This window comes from Schistocerca americana, chromosome 1 (genome assembly GCF_021461395.2).
Source record: "Schistocerca americana isolate TAMUIC-IGC-003095 chromosome 1, iqSchAmer2.1, whole genome shotgun sequence".
Lineage (NCBI taxonomy): Eukaryota > Metazoa > Arthropoda > Insecta > Orthoptera > Acrididae > Schistocerca > Schistocerca americana.
The window spans coordinates 357,096,615-357,115,045 of record NC_060119.1 but is presented as its reverse complement, the minus strand read 5'-3'; the positions used below and the strand labels follow the sequence as shown (position 1 = coordinate 357,115,045).

The following is an 18,431-nucleotide window of genomic DNA, read 5'->3' as shown; positions in this document are numbered from 1 at the left end:
CTACCCTACTGCTGTTTTGGAAACACACATTTTTTTACAGGCACAAGTATCTTCATGAATGTAGTCATGATGGGTTGTTCTATAGAAGTAAACAGTGAGCCTTTCTGGGAACACAAAATGCCATACACAGTTGTCATAAAACCAAGCCAATGTATCAAACATCTCTGTCTACAGGGGAGGAGTGCAGCAAGAATCTCACATTTATATTTTGTAACATTTCCACTGAAGTTGGCTTCAAATCAATCAAATTAGTGGCAAGTGGGACACTGGTATGCCAGTTGTCAATGGTTATCTTTCTCCCCGAGTGTCTTTGGGTAACAAGATATTTAAGAACAATTGAGAGGTGATTAGATTGCCTGAATGAACCCTCAGACTGCGTTCCTGGACATATCTCAAATCTGTGCAAATAGAAATGTCTACATTCTCCTATAGAAATTACCTTTCAGTGCAGGTTTTTTGAAATTTTTAGCCAAATGCTGCTTTCATGAACAACACCCCTGAAATAGAAATAGTCAGATATTCTTTAGGGAATATACTCCTGTGAATTTTTTTCCTATAAGGGTCAGAAATTTGTGAGTAGCAAGCAGCAGGCAAGATTTGGAATCAAGATATTTTTGTGGCACAGTAGCCAATGTGTTAAATTTAGAGTGCAGTCACATAAACTCTTCTTCTTCTTCTAATATTTCAGCTGTATAGCTTTTGGCCATCTTCATTCTGTTGGCTCTCTGAAGATAGCTGAAACATTAGAAGAGGGAGAAATAGTTTGTGGCTGCACTCCTTAAATTTATTGACTCAGCAGCAAGAGTCCTTCATCTCTCATGTACTTCACATATAATAAGGTAGGTGTTTCAACTGTAGGAGGAATATTTGGGTGAAAAATACATTTGAGGGCTCATTGTAGCGCGTTGCAGTGGTGATGGTATCTTGTTGAGGAAATGCCTAGTTTTCAGGTTATAAAATTATGAGATTAGTAAACTGTTACATCGTTGCTGCACGGTACTATACCACTGCACTTAGTGCTGTATGGTACGGAGAGATTGGGCCTTCACAGTATGCTGATTCAAGCAATTACCACTGCTGCTGTTGTGCAGAAGGAACTAACTGCCGTGTACTAGTGTATATTTACACATCCTGTCTAGTAAGTCTGGGCAACTTTCCCGTAACTCTCTCCATTTCCTAACCTTGTCAATCCTTTCCCTTCCTCCCTCTTTCTTCTCCAACCCCTTCTGCCAGTAGGAGCACTGGCACATTTCCATAACTTTCACATATTGTTTTTTCCTCTGGGCACTTGGTAATTTTGTATCTGAATATTATTGCTCATTTATTCAGCTACATATTTTGCAGAAAAAACTTTTGAATAAAGGAGATGAAAACCAGGTAGCTCTAACATCACAAATTCAATTTTATTTTTTTGTACAATTAAAATACATTAACTAATAAAAGAACTGTTTTCTTTTAAAATATCAAATCTCCACTTCATCACTGTGGGGTGGTAAATTATGTTTGCATGTTGTTTTAGTGGTGGGGTGTATACAACCCGGGAATTTTTTCATCCGGGAGAAAACTGTGAAAAACCCGGGAATTATTCATTGTTTTAGTTTTTAGTTACATTTTTGTAACTTTGACTAATAAGAACCAATACTCTAACAAAGAATATTACTATATCTTGCTACTGCAGAATAATACTGCAGCAATAAAACAAACGAGAGAAAAAACAAAAATAAAACTTAAGTTGCAAAGGAAATGCACCATATACAAGAACAAAACACAGTGCTCATACAAGTGTCTGCCAACAACAAAATGTGTCAGTCTTTAGGAAGACTGTGCAGTGCTTCATAACAACAAATTGCCTCCAATGAGCGTGACATCACAACTGTTAGCAATAGATTCGTTTGAGCGGTTGCGAGCGAGCTTATGCGCATGTGCAGTGGACTCACGTATGAGTAGTACCTTCTCTTGCTTCTGGCTACAGAAGTGTGGCAGTTATCTGTACAAGCAATTGCAACAAACAGCCAGATGCTATCCGGAAAAATTTTACTGGTGCGCCTAAGCTGGCAGGTTCACGTATGCGCAACAGGCCTGGAACTAGTGGGCAGGGGCAAACCGGGGTATCTGCCCCCGGTGGCAGTTTAGGAGGGGGGGGGGGGCACCAAATTCATGTTATTGTGGAAAAAAGACCTTGTTTCACAAAGCTCCCAGCATCTGTCGCATCTAGAAATAAACTTTCTTGTAGACAAAAGGGGGCGGGTCTAAACGAGTTGAGTGAATAAAGCCGAAAGGGTGAATGACAATCGCTGTTTATGTGGTTGACTGGGTTTGCAAATGATCAGCGTTGTCATAATTACTAGCGAATTCCATAGATTCAGACTACCAGAGTGGAAATAAATGACTAACAGGAATAACAGGCAATTAAGATTACATATTGTCTTCTCCGTGTATCCAAGAAAATGAAATTTTGACAAAACATTTTTGGCCAAACCGTTGCACTATTAAGGGCCAGTTGCTAGCAGCCGTTGAAGTTCTATTCTGGGAGCAGTGCGGAAAACGCGTTGTACGAACACGTAATAACACCTAACTGGAGAACAAATGCGGGATAACTAAACCGGTGATTGTGGCAGGGTTAGTGAAGTTAACTAGAGAATAAATTTTGACACTGGCAGGAATAGTTACAGAATTAGTGATGACAAGATTGTTTGTTAGAACGAGGAAGGAGAAGAAACTGAGAATCTCACAAATCACGGAAGAATATGATGATTCCAAATTTATATAAAAATTTCGTACTACTACTACTACTATTCGATCTCGTGCTTCAGAAGCTAGAGACTATGAATGAAATGTGAAACTATTTCCTAACATACAACTTTCTGCTTGTAGTAGGCCTCATAGGCATTTGATTATATTGGTACTTCGTGAATTATATTCTGTCGTGATAATGATGATGATGATGATGATGATGATGATGATGATGATGACCATACAACACCACCCAGTCATCTCGACTCCCTGAACCTGCCGGGAATCGAACCTGGGACCCTGTGCGCGGTAAGGGAGAACGCTGCCGCAAGACCACGAGCTGTGGACCTGTCGTGTTATAAAAATGACCATTTGTGCCAAAACAGTTGTGTTTATTTGGTGTGTGTAAAAATTGTTGCAATATTAGGTAGGCATATTTTGTTTTATCTAGCACACAGTGACAAAATACACGTAATCATATCGAGAAACCGCACCAGTCTTGGGTACTATTTGTATTAACAGCTTTTCTGGTAGTAGACGGCGACATTTTGTTTTTTCATGTAGTAAAACATTGACGAACTTGGATGTGGTAATAGATTCTTTCTCTGAAAGGGAAGTATGCCAGATAAAGCCGTGGCAAGATTAGAGAGAAAAAAAGGCTAGGACTTAAGGATTGAGGAAATGTGTACTGTCTTGCTTGTCTCTTGTCTTTACTTGTTTTATGTATCCTAAATTTAATTTTATGTCACTCGAAACAGCAAGTTATTAGCTAATAGGCAGTAAAGACTGCAAATTTTCTGAAGAATTCTTGTTCTCCCAGTTACAAATTATCCCATCCACTATTAATTGCGAGATTTTTTTTTAAGAGGGGCAGGGTGTCAAACTGGCCGACTGGGAGCAGGAGAGGCACCACAGGACATTTTAATTTCCACTGGCCTGAATGTAGTTTGATGGCACCCATTACAAAATATTACACATTTGGATTTCACAGAGCGAAATACAGAGACGTGCGATGGAAGGAGGATGTATGAAGAGGCGTGGCACTGCACTTCGGCACACTTAAGACGAAATAGCATGTCTTAAGGTCCCTCGATCATATGTTTTACGTATCAGACTCATCAGAAAGATGTGCACTGCAAAATGAAGATATTTTTGAAAAGTCGATTTTTAAAATTTTTGGCGTCCTACCTCAAACGCTCGAGGGAGGGGGAGCGCCACTGTCTAATATTGCCCAAGTTCGGAAATATCCTAGATCCGGACCTGATGTGCAGAGCAGTCTGAGTTGTAGTGGTGAGGTGGTAGTCTCCACGTGATCCGTGTTTATGTTAAGTGATTTTGCTGTTTCCCTTTGTTTATTGCTCTCACGTCAAATGAAAGCAAAACTGATTTCTGTGGCCGGGAGCTATCAAGTGAATTAAAATACATTCACATAATTATGGAAAGCTAAAATATGTTATTTGTTTCAGATTTTATTTTGTTTCCACCTTTCTGACACTCAAGCGTTTATTGCCTTGCAGAACAATGAAGTTATTTTTGTTGGTTTGTTAAAGAAATTTGACTTTTATTAATCTTTTCTGCTGAGACAGTCAATTTATTTGAAACTAAGTGTTTAATTCCACACTATGGGCTAATTTCAACTGTTTGCTACATTTCAAGCTCACATTTCCACCTTCTAGCGCATATGGTATTATGCCATAATAAAGAACCAAACATGAGATAATGCAGTACTGATAATTCAAGAAAATTTACAGCTGAATCTAGACAGACGAATGTGCACTTCAAGCCGAATTATGTATTTTAGTATGGTTCACAAAATTCCCATGCTCTTAGAGTATCCTCCAATGTCTTGTTTCTTTTATGACATAATGTAAGATCTTTTAATGTTTTACATGTACAAACGTACAGGCTCCCTGCATCATCGTATCTGCGCAAGCGCAGCGACACCTGTCATCTGGCGCAACTGCTGAAAAGAATAGATTTCTAACAGGTCGCGGGAAAATATTCAGAGTGGTTGTTTGAAAAGCGTTACTTTGAAGTAAATTAAATTTCCTGTTACACAAGATGAACTGTCGCAAATGTCTGATGAATTTCTTAAATAAGAGCGTTTGACTCTCATTCAAAATTCAAATCTTTGAGAACAACCATTTAGAATATTTTCGGGCACAGATCAGACATTTGTCATTGTTAAAAACTTTACTGGCACATTTGTGTGCGCAAAAAGATCAGCATTATGTGTGAAAGCTTCTTTCCCATTCTTCTGTGTATTATTCTTGTCAGTAAGATTGATGTATGAGCTATTAAGCTGATTGTAAGATAGTTTTTACACTTGCATGCCCATGCTATCTTCGGGGTTGATGGATGATCTGCTTCTGAGGGTATGATGGTATGTGTCTAGACATACATTCTACAAACCAACTCTGTGTTTTGATTGCCACTTCCCTCATTGATTTTAGAAATTTCAAAGGAATGTTATAGTGTGTTCCTTATTGGATCTGAAATATTCCAAAGGTCTGTAAAAGTCTAATACTGGATTCCTCATACTTTGTATTTCTTTCCCTAACATGTCGTGAGGCCTTCAGTGTATGTATTCAACACGTTTCCTTTTTTTTCTTTGTTTAACTGCAGAATTTCTCTTGCAGTCTCTTGACACCTTTGCTTTCAAGTTCATTGAAAGTTGTTTAATTTTCTGTGTGCTGAATCTGCTCTTCTGATAACCCTTTCTTCTTCAATTTGTTCATATTTTTCCTGCAGTCATCGTGCATTAGCTTCCTGCACTTCCTATTTAGTTCATTCCTAAGTGATTTAGGTTGCTGTATCTCTGTCTTATTCTGAACATCTTTGTGATTCCTTTCTTTTGTTGAAATATTTCTTCTGTTACCCAAGGCTTCTTCAGTTACCTACTTTATACCAACATGTTTGCCCATCTTTGGAGATTGCCCATTTTAAAGAACTCCATATCTCTTCAATTGAACTGCCTCCAAGTGGTATTCATTATCACAATATTGACAGTATTAGAGAATTTCAAACACATGTTGTCATTCCTCAGTACTTCAGTATCCCACTTCTTTCCACATTGACTCTTCTGAATGATTTTGTTAAATTCAGCTTACTTGTTTGCACCAAATTGTGAGCTGAGCTATGTATGTGTCTGCTCTTGGGTACAGCTTACACTCCAGTATCAGATTTTGGAATCTCACCAAAATGTAACGCAGCTGAAATTTTCCCATGCCTCTAGGCCATTTTGAAGCATACTTCCTCAGCTTGTGATTTTTGAACAGTGAATTTGCTGCTACTAGTTCTCCTGTAACTTTTTTTCTATTCCCTCCCATACTACAGTGTTCCAATCTCGCATGATTATTAGATTTTCATCTCCCTTTACTTACTGTATTATCTGTTCACTTACCTCATATGCTTTCTCTTAAACTTCAGCAGCTGCTTTTGAACTATTGTTTGCTGTCGAGTCTGGATTTTCTAAAATGTGGTCTGCAGAGGGTGTAGATATTTTGTACAATCTGAAAAGTATCGGAAATAAATAGTATTGGTGTTAATCTTTGAACAGAAAGCAACAAAAAATTTCCAAAAAACGGACTGCTTGTTTCTTTGTTTATGCCGATCATACGTAGAGGATCATAGCACAGTCGATGGTGAATGATTTTCAACAATTTTTGCCAAAAGTCCTTGATGACACAAGGGGGGAAAAAACTCATAAGTTGCATTGGCCATGATGATAATGCCAGCGGTCACGCAGCAAGTAACTTAGTTATTTGCTGGAGAGAAACATCTGATTGTATTAGTCAGATTTATCACCTAATATCTTCTAGTGTGCATAGGAATTTCAATTACCTTAAACTGCTGAATCATTCCAAAACTATTTATTTTTGAGGTATCAGCATCAGAGCAGAGAGAAAGTTTACGGAATTAGTTCGAACACCTGCAAAAGTGCACACATTTGAAAGGCAAATGTGTTTAAAATAATAAAATGCTTTTTTCATTGTTATTGTAAATTGGCTTTTGTTGAGGACTGCTTAGGATTTTTCTAAAATATGTGGTCCGTGTAGGATGTGCGTTGTTGGAGTACACCTGTTTGTGTACAGGTTTTTCTCAGCATACAATGTTTGAGTCCAGATGCTTGTGCTCTCTCTCTCTCTCTAGCCCTTGCAGATTGACTCATACTTCAATTATTAACAGTACATCTTACAATGTTGAAATTACTGTTACAGCTATAACACCATTAAAACATGGATCCAAGGAGGGAACAGCAAAAAGCCCTTGGGACCATTCCTCCATATGTTGGCTGCAGCAGAGGCAGGGATTCTCACCCTCGTTATGACAAATCCTATATGGGTGGTGAAAACTCGGCTATGTCTGCAGTATAGTGAGTTGGATCTGTCGAAGCTACCAGACAGCAAAAGATATGCTGGGATGATGGATGCTCTGAGAAAAATTTACCGTACAGAAGGGATCCGGGGACTTTACAGGGTGAGTACATTTTATTTATTTCAGTTTGCAAATTTTCTACTTCTTTTTATGTATGCATACTTAAATTGTGTTCTGGTAGGAGCACGGTCATGGGTTCATTTCTGTCCAAACCCATTCCACCTTAGTTGTGGGTGGCATCATCAGTGTGTCAATAATTGTCAGAATGTCTCGGTGTTGCAGGTAGCAAGCTGCATTTATCATAAATATGTAGCTAAAATGGACAGTAATGGAAAACACGAAATATAATATGAGGTACAGTACGTAGGTACAAACATTGTGTTAAAAAGGGCCAGAGATTCCAACTGCCTCGAATTTCTAATTTTATTTCCAGAGGAAATAAAAAAAGTGCAAACTGATGCCACGGCTGTAGTGAAACAGATTTGCATATAAACATTTGTGTTTTCAGTGTTTGGACCTGTCAATCATTTTGCAAGGTTTCCTTTTTTGATTATGTTAGTTTAAAATGTTGTTGTTGTGTTTGTCAGAGACTGTCTTAAGTTTGGAATCTAATCTGGTAGCAGTGTGGCAGTTCTTAGTACGAGGGGAGGTCAAAAAGTAAAGGGACTACTGAGAAAAGGAATATGTAATCTAATGGTAGAAAACTGAAATAAACATTATTTTTCTGTATAACCTACTTGCACTTAAACACACTTCGTTGAACACTTCACAAATTTTTTGATTCCATCAGACAGTGTTTTGGTTGCATCTGTAACTAGTTGTGCACTGCACAAATGACTTCTGCATTGTTGCAAATCTTCTCCAGAGTGCTTCCTTCAGTGGTCCAAACATACGGAAATAGCTTGGAGCAAGCTCTGGACTGTACAGCAGGTGCTTGAGCAGTTTGACTCCTTATTGTTTCGGTTGTCCATTTGGCAGAATGTGGCTGAGTGTTATCTTGCTGCAGGATGATACATGTTTGCAGTTTTCTGCAATGTTTGAATCTGATTGCAGGTTTGTTTAGTTTGCGACACACTGCAATACTTCTCACTGTTCAGTTTTCTCTCTTTGGGGTGAATGAATGACCACCACACATTCCATGTCCCAGAATAGTATTACCATAATCTTGCCAGCTGATGGTTGAATTAGTTTCTTAACTTCTGGTGGTGGTGAATGTTTCCATATCGTGCTTGCAGCCTTACATTCCAGTTTGTGATGATGCACTTAATTTTGTCTACAGCGATGATGATGATTTCTTCAGTAGTGGGTGCATGTTGAGCTCTATGTCCCCTCGAAACTTGCGGGGAGAGTCAGTATTAAAGTTGAAGGAAAGGACATACATCACCTAAAACTCTCTCACATTAGTGTCAGAGTGGTAGACAGTTGTGCTTAATGTTAAATTATAGCATGAAGAGTTAGGACAAGTGAAAATTATGTTCTTGTTTCACAAATTTTGCAGCAAGAGAAATGTAAGTGAAGGACCGTGCACTAACAACAATAGGCATATTTTGAGTCCCATATCTTCCGATGCTATCGCCATTCCACATTTTATGTGCTTTTGGAAAATTTGGAACACAATGCACTGAAGGTTGAGTCCATTCAACTTATGTAGATGTAACTTCCCATTACCACATGATTTCCATCATACTGTGAATATCAAAGTTTCGTTGTTTTTTTTTTTCTAAAGTTTGGTTGGTTTTTTTATTAATTGTGTGTTTCATTATTTGCAAACTTCCATGCATTGAGTCAGTATCTCCATGACAATACCAGTAAGTCAGGTCAGCTGTTCAAATGTCTTCAGTTGCCAGTATAGAGAGGGAGAGAATTTTGCAGTACTAGATGTAAGGTGGTGGTGGTGGTGGTGGTAGTAGTAGTAGTAGTAGTAGTAGTAGTAGTAGTAGTGTGCTATATCACTACCTGTCCAATCTGTGGAATGTCCTGGTCCATTCTTATGTAACACCTACACCCAACACTTTGCCACTTGGTTCATATACCCATGGAAGACCCAGATGCAAGGTATATTCTATGTACCCATACATCACATCTTATTCCAGTTCCACCAAAAAAATATCCTCTGAGGCAGGACTGTCTTGTGAAAACAGTGTTAACCCAAATCTGTTGTTACCTACACGCAGCCTTTGAGGCACAACCACCAACAGCTGCCCACCTGAAAGAACAGCTATTCTAGACTCTTGTCTAGAGCAGAGGTGACAACTCAGTAGAACAACATGCTGCTGAGCACATGATAGAGACTGTTTCCTCACAATTTATACATATGACACCACCACCCTTCCCAAATATGAACTTCTTCAAAATCAGTATGAATTGTCCTTACAAAACAGTCATCAATCTCGCAGTCCTCATAGCCTCAATCTCCTCTAGTTGCTGTCCCACATCCACTCGTTCCACCCCAGTCTGTCAGTAGTACTACTCACATCTTGCTCTCTGCAATCTCTCTTCCTCTGTTCTCTCTCCCTCCTAGTCATTGTTAGTGAGTTTATTTATTTTCCACCAATGACCTTTTTTTGTGTATCTCTAGTTTGTTTTACTTTATTTCTCATCTTATTGTATTGTTTTGATTCTCGAATAAGTGAGTATTTAAAAAACTCCAAACTCTGCAATGTTATGTACTTAGTGTTAAATAAAATTTATTATTGCAGGGTTTTGTTCCTGGGATATTTGGTGTTTCTCATGGTGCACTCCAATTCATGACTTATGAAGAAATGAAAAATAAATACAATAATTACAGAAATGTACCTATTGATACAAAATTGGTAAGTGAACAGAATGATACATGAACTGTTTGTGCTATATGCTAATCTTCATATAGTTTGGATCTGATCCTGACTAATTTTTTGGAGAAAGCTCATAAAGTGTGGAATTAAGCTGACAGCTAAGCAAATATGAAGAGTTATTCAAATGAGCTTCCCACCTGAGAACTATATTGCAGTTAAATCATTAAAATTTGTACTTCTGTGAATTGTTAGGTGATAAAGAACATCTCCCTGTTTCTTGATATGGGGACTGCTGCTTACGTATTTTAAGCAGTGTATTTTATCTGTTGTTATTAAAATGCTGTTTCATTGTGTCATATAAATACTCGTTTTTGAAGCTTTGTGCTTATGCCATTCAATGTGTAATTAACATGACACAAAAGATAAAAGATTTTACTAACTTGGAACTGCTTTATTAACTGTTAAAATCTTAAGTAGTTCACATCCATTAAATAGACTCACTTTTGCTTTTGATGTGGGTATTTAAGTAATACTTACTTAATTTTCTCAGAAGCTGGCTCAATTCACATTGGATATAATGTTCAGTTCCATTTAAAATTACTTAGATGCTTGCAAGTGGAATTGTGTGTATAGTGTCATTAACGAATCATTTTTACCATTTGTATGCTAGTCACTAAATCAATTAAGGAATAGATACCTGGCACCCTTATTTCAGTCTTTGTGATTTAGTTCAGTTTAAATTTTTTATATATGTTCTGTTGTACACACCATACTCTTATTACACAACAATTTGGTTGAATTTTCTGTGTCAAATGCTTCTTTATAATCAACAAATGCATTTTAAAAATATTACTCAGTCATTTGTTTGGTTAAGAGTTCCCTTGAAAACACAATCTGCATATAATTTGCATTTACGGATTCCATTCTGTATAATAGTGTTGTTATCTTTTTCTTTTTTTTCTTTCCCAGGAGGGTGTTAAAATTGCATTGATCAAACTTTCCATTAATTAATTTCTTGTGGAGCTAACTACTAGTGGTTGAGTGCATTCTTGCTGAAAACAAGTCCCTTTGCCATTCTGGCATTTCTTCTCATCATCCTTGCTGCAGTCTCCTCTCCTCTCTCTCCTCTTATGTCTTTTCCACTTGACTCATAAACTGTGGTGGCTTCTTTGATGTGGATTAAATGTGCCTAAGGACTTGAGATTTTGATTGTTCTTCTACCCCCATTAGCCTGTATCTTAACATTTTTGACTGACGAAGTATGATTCCTGTTGTTGGGTTTCGCCCTCCACATATAAAAAAAAGGAGCATTCATTGTGGTCTTTGAAGGTGACAGTCCTGCAAGAGGGGGAAATAATAATATTATATATATTTTAGAGGGAAAAATTCCACATGGGAAAAATATATATAAAAATCAAAGATGCTGTGACGTACCAAATGGGAAAGTGCTGGTAGATAGACGCAATTGTCTCTTTGATTTATATATGTATGACATTTAACTATGTATACCTCCCTTTATGGAGACTGCCTGAACATTGAGTAAATGCTCTATGTGAAAAATCACCACTTAACTTTACCTTTGAGGAAGATCATTATTTCCACGCCCTCCTCCTGTGCTCTTTAATGTAGCAAATCTTTAAAGAAGATTGCAGAATACAAGTATGCAGACAATCTGACAGATTAATGTACTTTGAAACTTGGATGATAGACAAATACATATGTTCCTTGAGGACTTCAGGATTCCTTCCGAAAATAGAGCAGTGTTCTCAACATACAATACATCTTGGACAAGTGCACTCCTCAAACACAGACATATCCCACAAATAACAATGTAGGACAAGCACTCACAACAGGCAGTGGATGGAGGTGGTTTGGACAGTGGACTGTTGGAGCCATGTCCGTCAGTACCAGTAACCCCCCCCCCCCCCCCAAACATTTCCTAACTGAAACTTGATCCCTATAAGGAAAAGAGAAAACTCAAGAGAAAGACAGGTGTGGTAACTCAAGTGGACACAGATTCTGAACTTTGCCTTCTAGCTCTTACTGCTACAACCCTGCTTCCAAAAGTGCTTGTTAAAATTGTTCAGTGGAACTGTAATGGTTCCTCCCATCACTGTGCAGAACGTGAACTTCGTAGCACTCTACCCAGAAGTTGGTATAGGCTTGCAGAATAATCTATTCTCAGACATTACAAAACCTGTTACAACAGAGCTGACATTGTGAAGGCATTGGGTGGGATTTGTATGTTGGTCCATGAGACCAGTTTCACTGAACAGATGGCACTCAGTACTTCATTGAAAGCAATAGCCTTACATGCAAAGATGTTAAACTTTACATGTTCTTTCAAAGTGGATGGTGACAGGACTCCAGATAGTTACTAATTATGATCTTCCTTACCTCCACCTGACCTCATATTGGGTGGATTTTAATGCACACAATGCTTTCTGGGGGTAGTTCCGAAATTTATCAGCAAGGCTGCCTGCTGGAACATGTAATTGACAAAAAAACTTTAATTGTTGTTTTAAACTCAGGGTTTCAAACTTAAGCCCAGCAAATGACACCTTCTCAGCTATCAATCTATTCAGTTGTAGCTCCACTTTTCTCCCACCTTCATAGTAGAAAGTGCATGACGATTTATTTGGTAGCAACCATGTTCTGATTTTTTTTTCTTTCTGTGCCACGCTGACAACCAACAGGATAGACTCCATGCAGAAATCTAAAGAATAGTAATGGGTATAACTTCCATTTATTTTAAATTTGTACTTTTTCATACATCGGAAAAGTGGAATCATCCTAAGACATACCGTTATTGCAGTATAACAAGTGGCAGAAGCAGTGATCACCTTGTCATCCTTTTCCCACTTCCAGAAACCTGTGCCACAGTGGAAACATAAAATATCCATTACAAAAATTTCAGCTAGGCAACCCATGTATGAATAAGACATCCACATAAATCACCTTCAAAAGAATTTTAGCCTGGTGTGCTATCTGATTTAAAAGATTGAAAAATTTTTAACCATGATTTGGGTTTGTATTTCCTCCTCTGATATATATACTGTATGAGAACTAGTTATTCTCTAGTACTACAGGTATCTTTTACATGCTATTCAGTCTGGTCCCCCCCAGTGTTGCTAAACAACTAACAATCACTTTCCTGTGAAAGGCTCAACATCTGAAAATTATCATCTCACATCCCATCTCCATATAAGACAGGTTTATCTCTCTCTATTACTGACTCTCGTAAAGATATGTCCCCAGTGATGATATCAACTTCTTGAAACCAGATATATGAGGATGTAGGTTAAGATCCTTGGTACTATACCCTGGTGGGTCGTTATTTGTGTGCAATTGATGGAAAAATTGGGAGTTTTGTGTGTCACTCAATAGTGTTAAAAAGGTTGAATTACGTACACTGGTTGCAGGATGTAGTGGATAGGCTAAATGCTACACATGCAGGAGGTTGTGGGTTCGAATCTCATCAGGCACAATAATTTTTTTAATCTTTATCAGATTGACTTTGATCATTATTTTTATTCAGTTAATTGGTTCAGATGTAATTTTTTCTTTCTGTTCCATTGTCACAGCATTTTAATCACCACATGAACTTCATTTGTTTATTTTGTCTTAATATCTTCCTTTTCTAATCAGAATTTTTGTGAATATGAATTTAAATAATTTTATCTATTATACTACTGTTGTTTGGAAATTGCGATCAGTTAAAAAACAAAAGATAAAATAATCTATTTATATTGAATGTGCAATGCTGTGAAAAATATATTTCTCATTACCAGATGGTCAGTTTTATTTGTTGCATGGCAGTTGTCAGAGATTTAAAACATAACCTAAGTAGCTACTACACAATTTACAAAACACAGATGAAGATATAAATGAAATAAGGGATTATAAGTAAAACAAAATTTGAGTGAAATGAGAAACAGATATAATGAATGCAACAGTGTGAACGAAACAGGGAGACAAAACAAATGAAATTAAATTGAAACTTGTTCATCAGATTGATTAAAAACACATGAATAAAGATGTAAAGTGGGAAAAGGATAAATATGAAGAAATAAAAGGAGTTAATATTCTGATTAAAATTATGTGACAAAGGAATAAAAATGAAAAATTATATTTAAATAAATTAACTGAATAAAAATGATCAGTCAGTAAAGATTTAAAAATAAAAAAATGGTACTGCGCCTGACAAAATTCGACCTTGCAGCCTCCTGCATATGTAGCACTTATTCTCTCTACCACACAACCAAACTACACAAGGCAGCTTTTTAATGCTATTGAATGGCACACAAAATTCAGAATTTTTTCATCTATTTCTTGCAAGCGAGGGCCCACCAGGTTGACTAGCTGAAGTGTGCGATACCTGAGAACTTAACCTACATAATTGTATAGATATTTTCAAAAAGTCTATCCCACCCAGAAGCAGACAGTGACCATTACGTCAAATGGGTACTTGGATCAGTACTGGGGTGCAGCACCAAGTCCTTATTGCATACAAAATCAGATGCTATTTCATGGAATACGAACTTCATTTTTAACAGCTATCCAAATTTTAGATTTGAGTAAGTGGCCTCATGAAATGAACAGCTGTTACCTTATTTGTCTCACAAATGGTGAACTAATGGCCGATCCTGATTCTTCAGAGTAAGTCTACTAACAACCACTGTTAAAATATCACCCACTATCAGCATATCATTGCAGTTTTTTACCTGTGAAAAGCCTATGTCGTCATACAATAGAATCATATTTATACTACTCTACATGTTTGGGGATTTAGAGGTGCCCTCCTAATTTTTGTCTGGAATTTATCACTTCGGCCTTACCTTGTTAAAGTAGGTGCTGGCCAGTCAGTCAGCTCTGCTCCACGGTTATGCAAAGTTAGGTATTTGCTAGGCATTTAATTGTTGTGCTGGTCTTCTGTGGAATGCGCAGGATCCGAGGCTGTTCTGTCTTCTGATGTGTGATCCTGCTCTTGCATACTGGCTGTCCCCATCCTTCCTGGTACCAGTGGGTTCGAAAATGATAGCTTGTGTCTGTGCCTCATGAAATGTTTGGTAGCAACAATGATGATGCTGGTACAAAACTAGTGGTAATACAGTGGGTTATCAGCCTTCTCTGTTTGGGAGAAGAGAGGGAGCAACAGTGAGTCAATGCAACCCTGATGTCTGTCTGTCTGTATTGGGGGCTACTGTGTGGTCCCCTGGGTGTTGTAGACTGCCACCCATGGCATACACAGCAACTCCCCATCTACTGCCATTGGAGTGTAGGACCTGAATTGGCCTTATCGACAATAGCAAATGTTAAAGCCTGAGCAACTCTCCTTACCAAGCTATCCCCACTCCTTCCCTGACTAGAATCTGCGTGGCTTGCCCCACCCAGCTAACTCCATTCCATTCCAATGGCAGAAACTTGGAATATGCTTGGCTTACTTTGATGTTACGTTACAACCACACGTCACTCAAAGTGACACATTTTGTTGTACTTTCCTGTTTTTGTATTATAGCTTGCAATATACCATTCATTGGTGGAAGAAATATTTATTAGAAACAAGTCAACCTAGGGATGACATTTTATAAACAAATCTCATCAGTCTTAAAAGCCTTCAACAAATATTACCACAAAAAATAAGGAAGTTCAAATTGGCAAAGCTTTGGCACAGTGCAGTGGGCAAAGATGTAGAGTACAGAGAGAAGGGTAGCAGGTTCATGTATCCCCATGTGCAAACAAATTTGTTTCCATCTTAGTATTTTTGATACTTTTTGGGAATTTCTTATTAATGTAATAAAAGTATGTTCAGTGAAATTAAATGTTATAAAAGGTGCGACAATAAAGTAATGAGACTGATCTGAGAAAATATGTTGCATACCGTTTTAGTCAAGTTTAGTGTTGTCTCCTTCAAAGTAGTTGCCTTCTGATTGCACACACTTTTTCCAGCGCTTCTGCCATTGATGGTAACATTTCTGGAACTCATCTTCTGTCATATCCTGTAAGACCCTCATCACAGCTTTTTGGACATCTTGTGTTGTTTGAAAATGGTGTCCCTTGACTGCAGTTTTGACTCTCTGAAATAGAAAAAAATTCGTACGGATCGATATCTGGTGGAATAAGATGACTGGTAGTACTGGTATTTGTTTTGAGGTTAAAAATTGCTGTACTGACAGCAGTATGTGATGGCGCATTATCATGATGCAGAATCCAATTATCAGCAATGTTGGCACGGACACGAAGAACTCTTTTACCAAGTCTTTCTAAAATTTCTTTTTAGTAACATTGGTTAACTGTATGTCCAGGAGGCACCCATGCTTTTATGAACAATTCCCTAGGAATCAAAGAAGCACACAAGCATGCATTTCACTTTTGACTTTGACATGCGAGCTTTATTTGGTCTGGGTGATCCCTTTGAGCACCATTGCAAACTTTCATCACCAGTGATAACATGGCTAAACAATTCTGGATTGATTTCTGTTTCCTCTGACAGATCAGCTGCCACATTTTTCCGTGTTTCTCGCTGTTGTGGTGAGAGATTTTTCGGGATAATTTTTGCACAAATCTGTCTCATACCATGATCTTCATTTATTATTAGATGAACCGATTCTCAATTGATGCTCAGTTCTGCTATCATTTTCACGGATAATCTTTGATCAGATTGTACGAGTTCATGCACCACCCTGGCCAAGTTGACATTCGTCCGTGAGTTGATGGTTGTCCACTGCAGTCTTCATCTTCAACATCTGTTCTGCCTTCACTAAACATTTTATGCCAATGAAAAACTTGAGCTCTTGACATATCATCCTCTCCAAAAGCCTTCTGAAGCTTACTGTAAGTTGTCATTGTTTTCACCCAATTTAACGAAAAAGGAACGGCATACTGGGGGCGGCTGGCTGGGTGTTGGAATAGGCAACAGATGAGGATCTGTAGCAAGGGGGAGCACAGTAAGGGAGGTCGGACAAAGGGAAGAAGTTACCCCTAGAGGGGCAGGTTCCTATAGGTGAGTCGGCTTGGGAGGTGTACATTGGATCAGTGGAGGCTGATAAACAACCTGCAGGCAAAATCGGTTTTGATGGTGGGCCACCAGCCTGTCACCTGTCAACAACGTGAAGACTCGCTGATTCCACTGACCATGGACTACTGCTGCAATCAAAAACTCATGGCGACCAACACCCGAACCCAAATGGGGTTCAAGTACGTATAGCACAGTGACTGAGGTGCACAACGCAGCTGGTACTGGAGGTGCCAACATTGTCGTTTTCCATCTGTCTTGATAGTAGCAGCCTTAGGATCGAGTAGTGTCAAGCCATTGTGAGTGAGGAGTCTGCAACAGGAGGTGTAGCGCTGTGCACTGCTGGCATCTGTGGAGCAGCTGCGCCAGGCTCGTTCTCGCCATAGGAGTGCACCTGTAAGAATAGAAAACGTGTAAGTATCTCTTCCACCAAGGTATCAGCAATGCCCTTCATCAGCATTTTGGGGGCCTGTATGAGGAGCTCTGCCTTCTCATTGAACTGCAGGCTAAACAGGAGTGTTCTGATGTGTGGATGCTATGGTGCAAACAAGTTGTGAAAGATAATGAGAGGTGAAATGTGGCCAGCTATCCATCAGCAGGGTGTGCGGGAGGCTTTCAATGGAGAAGATCAGGGTGAGGGCACACACAGCAGAGTCTGCTGTCGTAGAGTGGCTGTTGACAGTGTGTGGGAAATGCGAGTAAGCATCAATGAGGAGCAAGCAAAATATATTCTGGAAAAGGACCAACAAAATTGAGGTGAATGCCTTCCCAAGGTTTTGTGGTACCAGCCAAGGCTAGTAACATAGGTGCAGGATGGCCTGATGACCTCCACATAACAATCAAATCTTAAATTTTGTTTTGTTTTGACACTTCGCCAGTACACAAAATAGTGAGCAAGCATCTTCATCTTTGAGCCACCCTCCTCTGCCCCTGTTGGTGTGATGTTAGAGCTGAAGGATATCCCATTGGAGGGAAGTCAAGAATGACCACTTGAGGCACTAAATGTTCCATTGTCAACGAGATCATCCCCATCGACAAAGTCAGTGTCACAGCACAAAATAATTATGGATGAGGTTGGACATCCACACTGGGGTTGGTCGGCCATTCCTGCTGGATGTGTTGCACTGGGTGGAGAACAGGATCCTCGCTGATGGTGTGAGTGATTTGAGAGCTCATAATATGAAAGCTGTCCACAGCCTTCTGAGCCTCCTCATAAAGATTAAAGCAAAGGATTTCAATCTAGTTGAATCCTGAGTTCAGATCCAGGTGCATTGTGTGTGTGTGTGTGTGTGTGTGTGTGTGTGTGTGTGTGTGTGTGTTTTATACTACAATACATGAAACTCCTATGTCGGTCGTACTCGTTGTTGTATACAAATTGGTTAAGAGGGTGTACGATGGATGCCACTCGTGGGATGAATTTATGATAATTCGCAACTTTGCCCAGAAAAGCCTAGTGCTGCTACAGATTATTGGGTCCAGGAAGAGCCTCAATGCCATTGATATGACTTTGTTGGTCATATCCCCTGTGGGAG

The 18,431-nt window shown here is 38.7% G+C and overlaps 1 protein-coding gene across 1 annotated transcript in view; it reads left to right on the top strand.

Annotated features, from left to right (window-relative positions):
- The window catches only part of LOC124599848 (mitochondrial folate transporter/carrier), a 63,017-nt gene that overhangs the window by 12,562 nt on the left and 32,024 nt on the right, over nucleotides 1-18,431 (top strand). Inside the window, exons 3-4 of the mRNA XM_047136112.1 lie at nucleotides 6,954-7,212; nucleotides 9,810-9,923. Of these exons, the coding sequence (XP_046992068.1) occupies nucleotides 6,954-7,212; nucleotides 9,810-9,923 (373 nt within the window). The remainder of the gene's footprint in view (nucleotides 1-6,953; nucleotides 7,213-9,809; nucleotides 9,924-18,431) is intronic.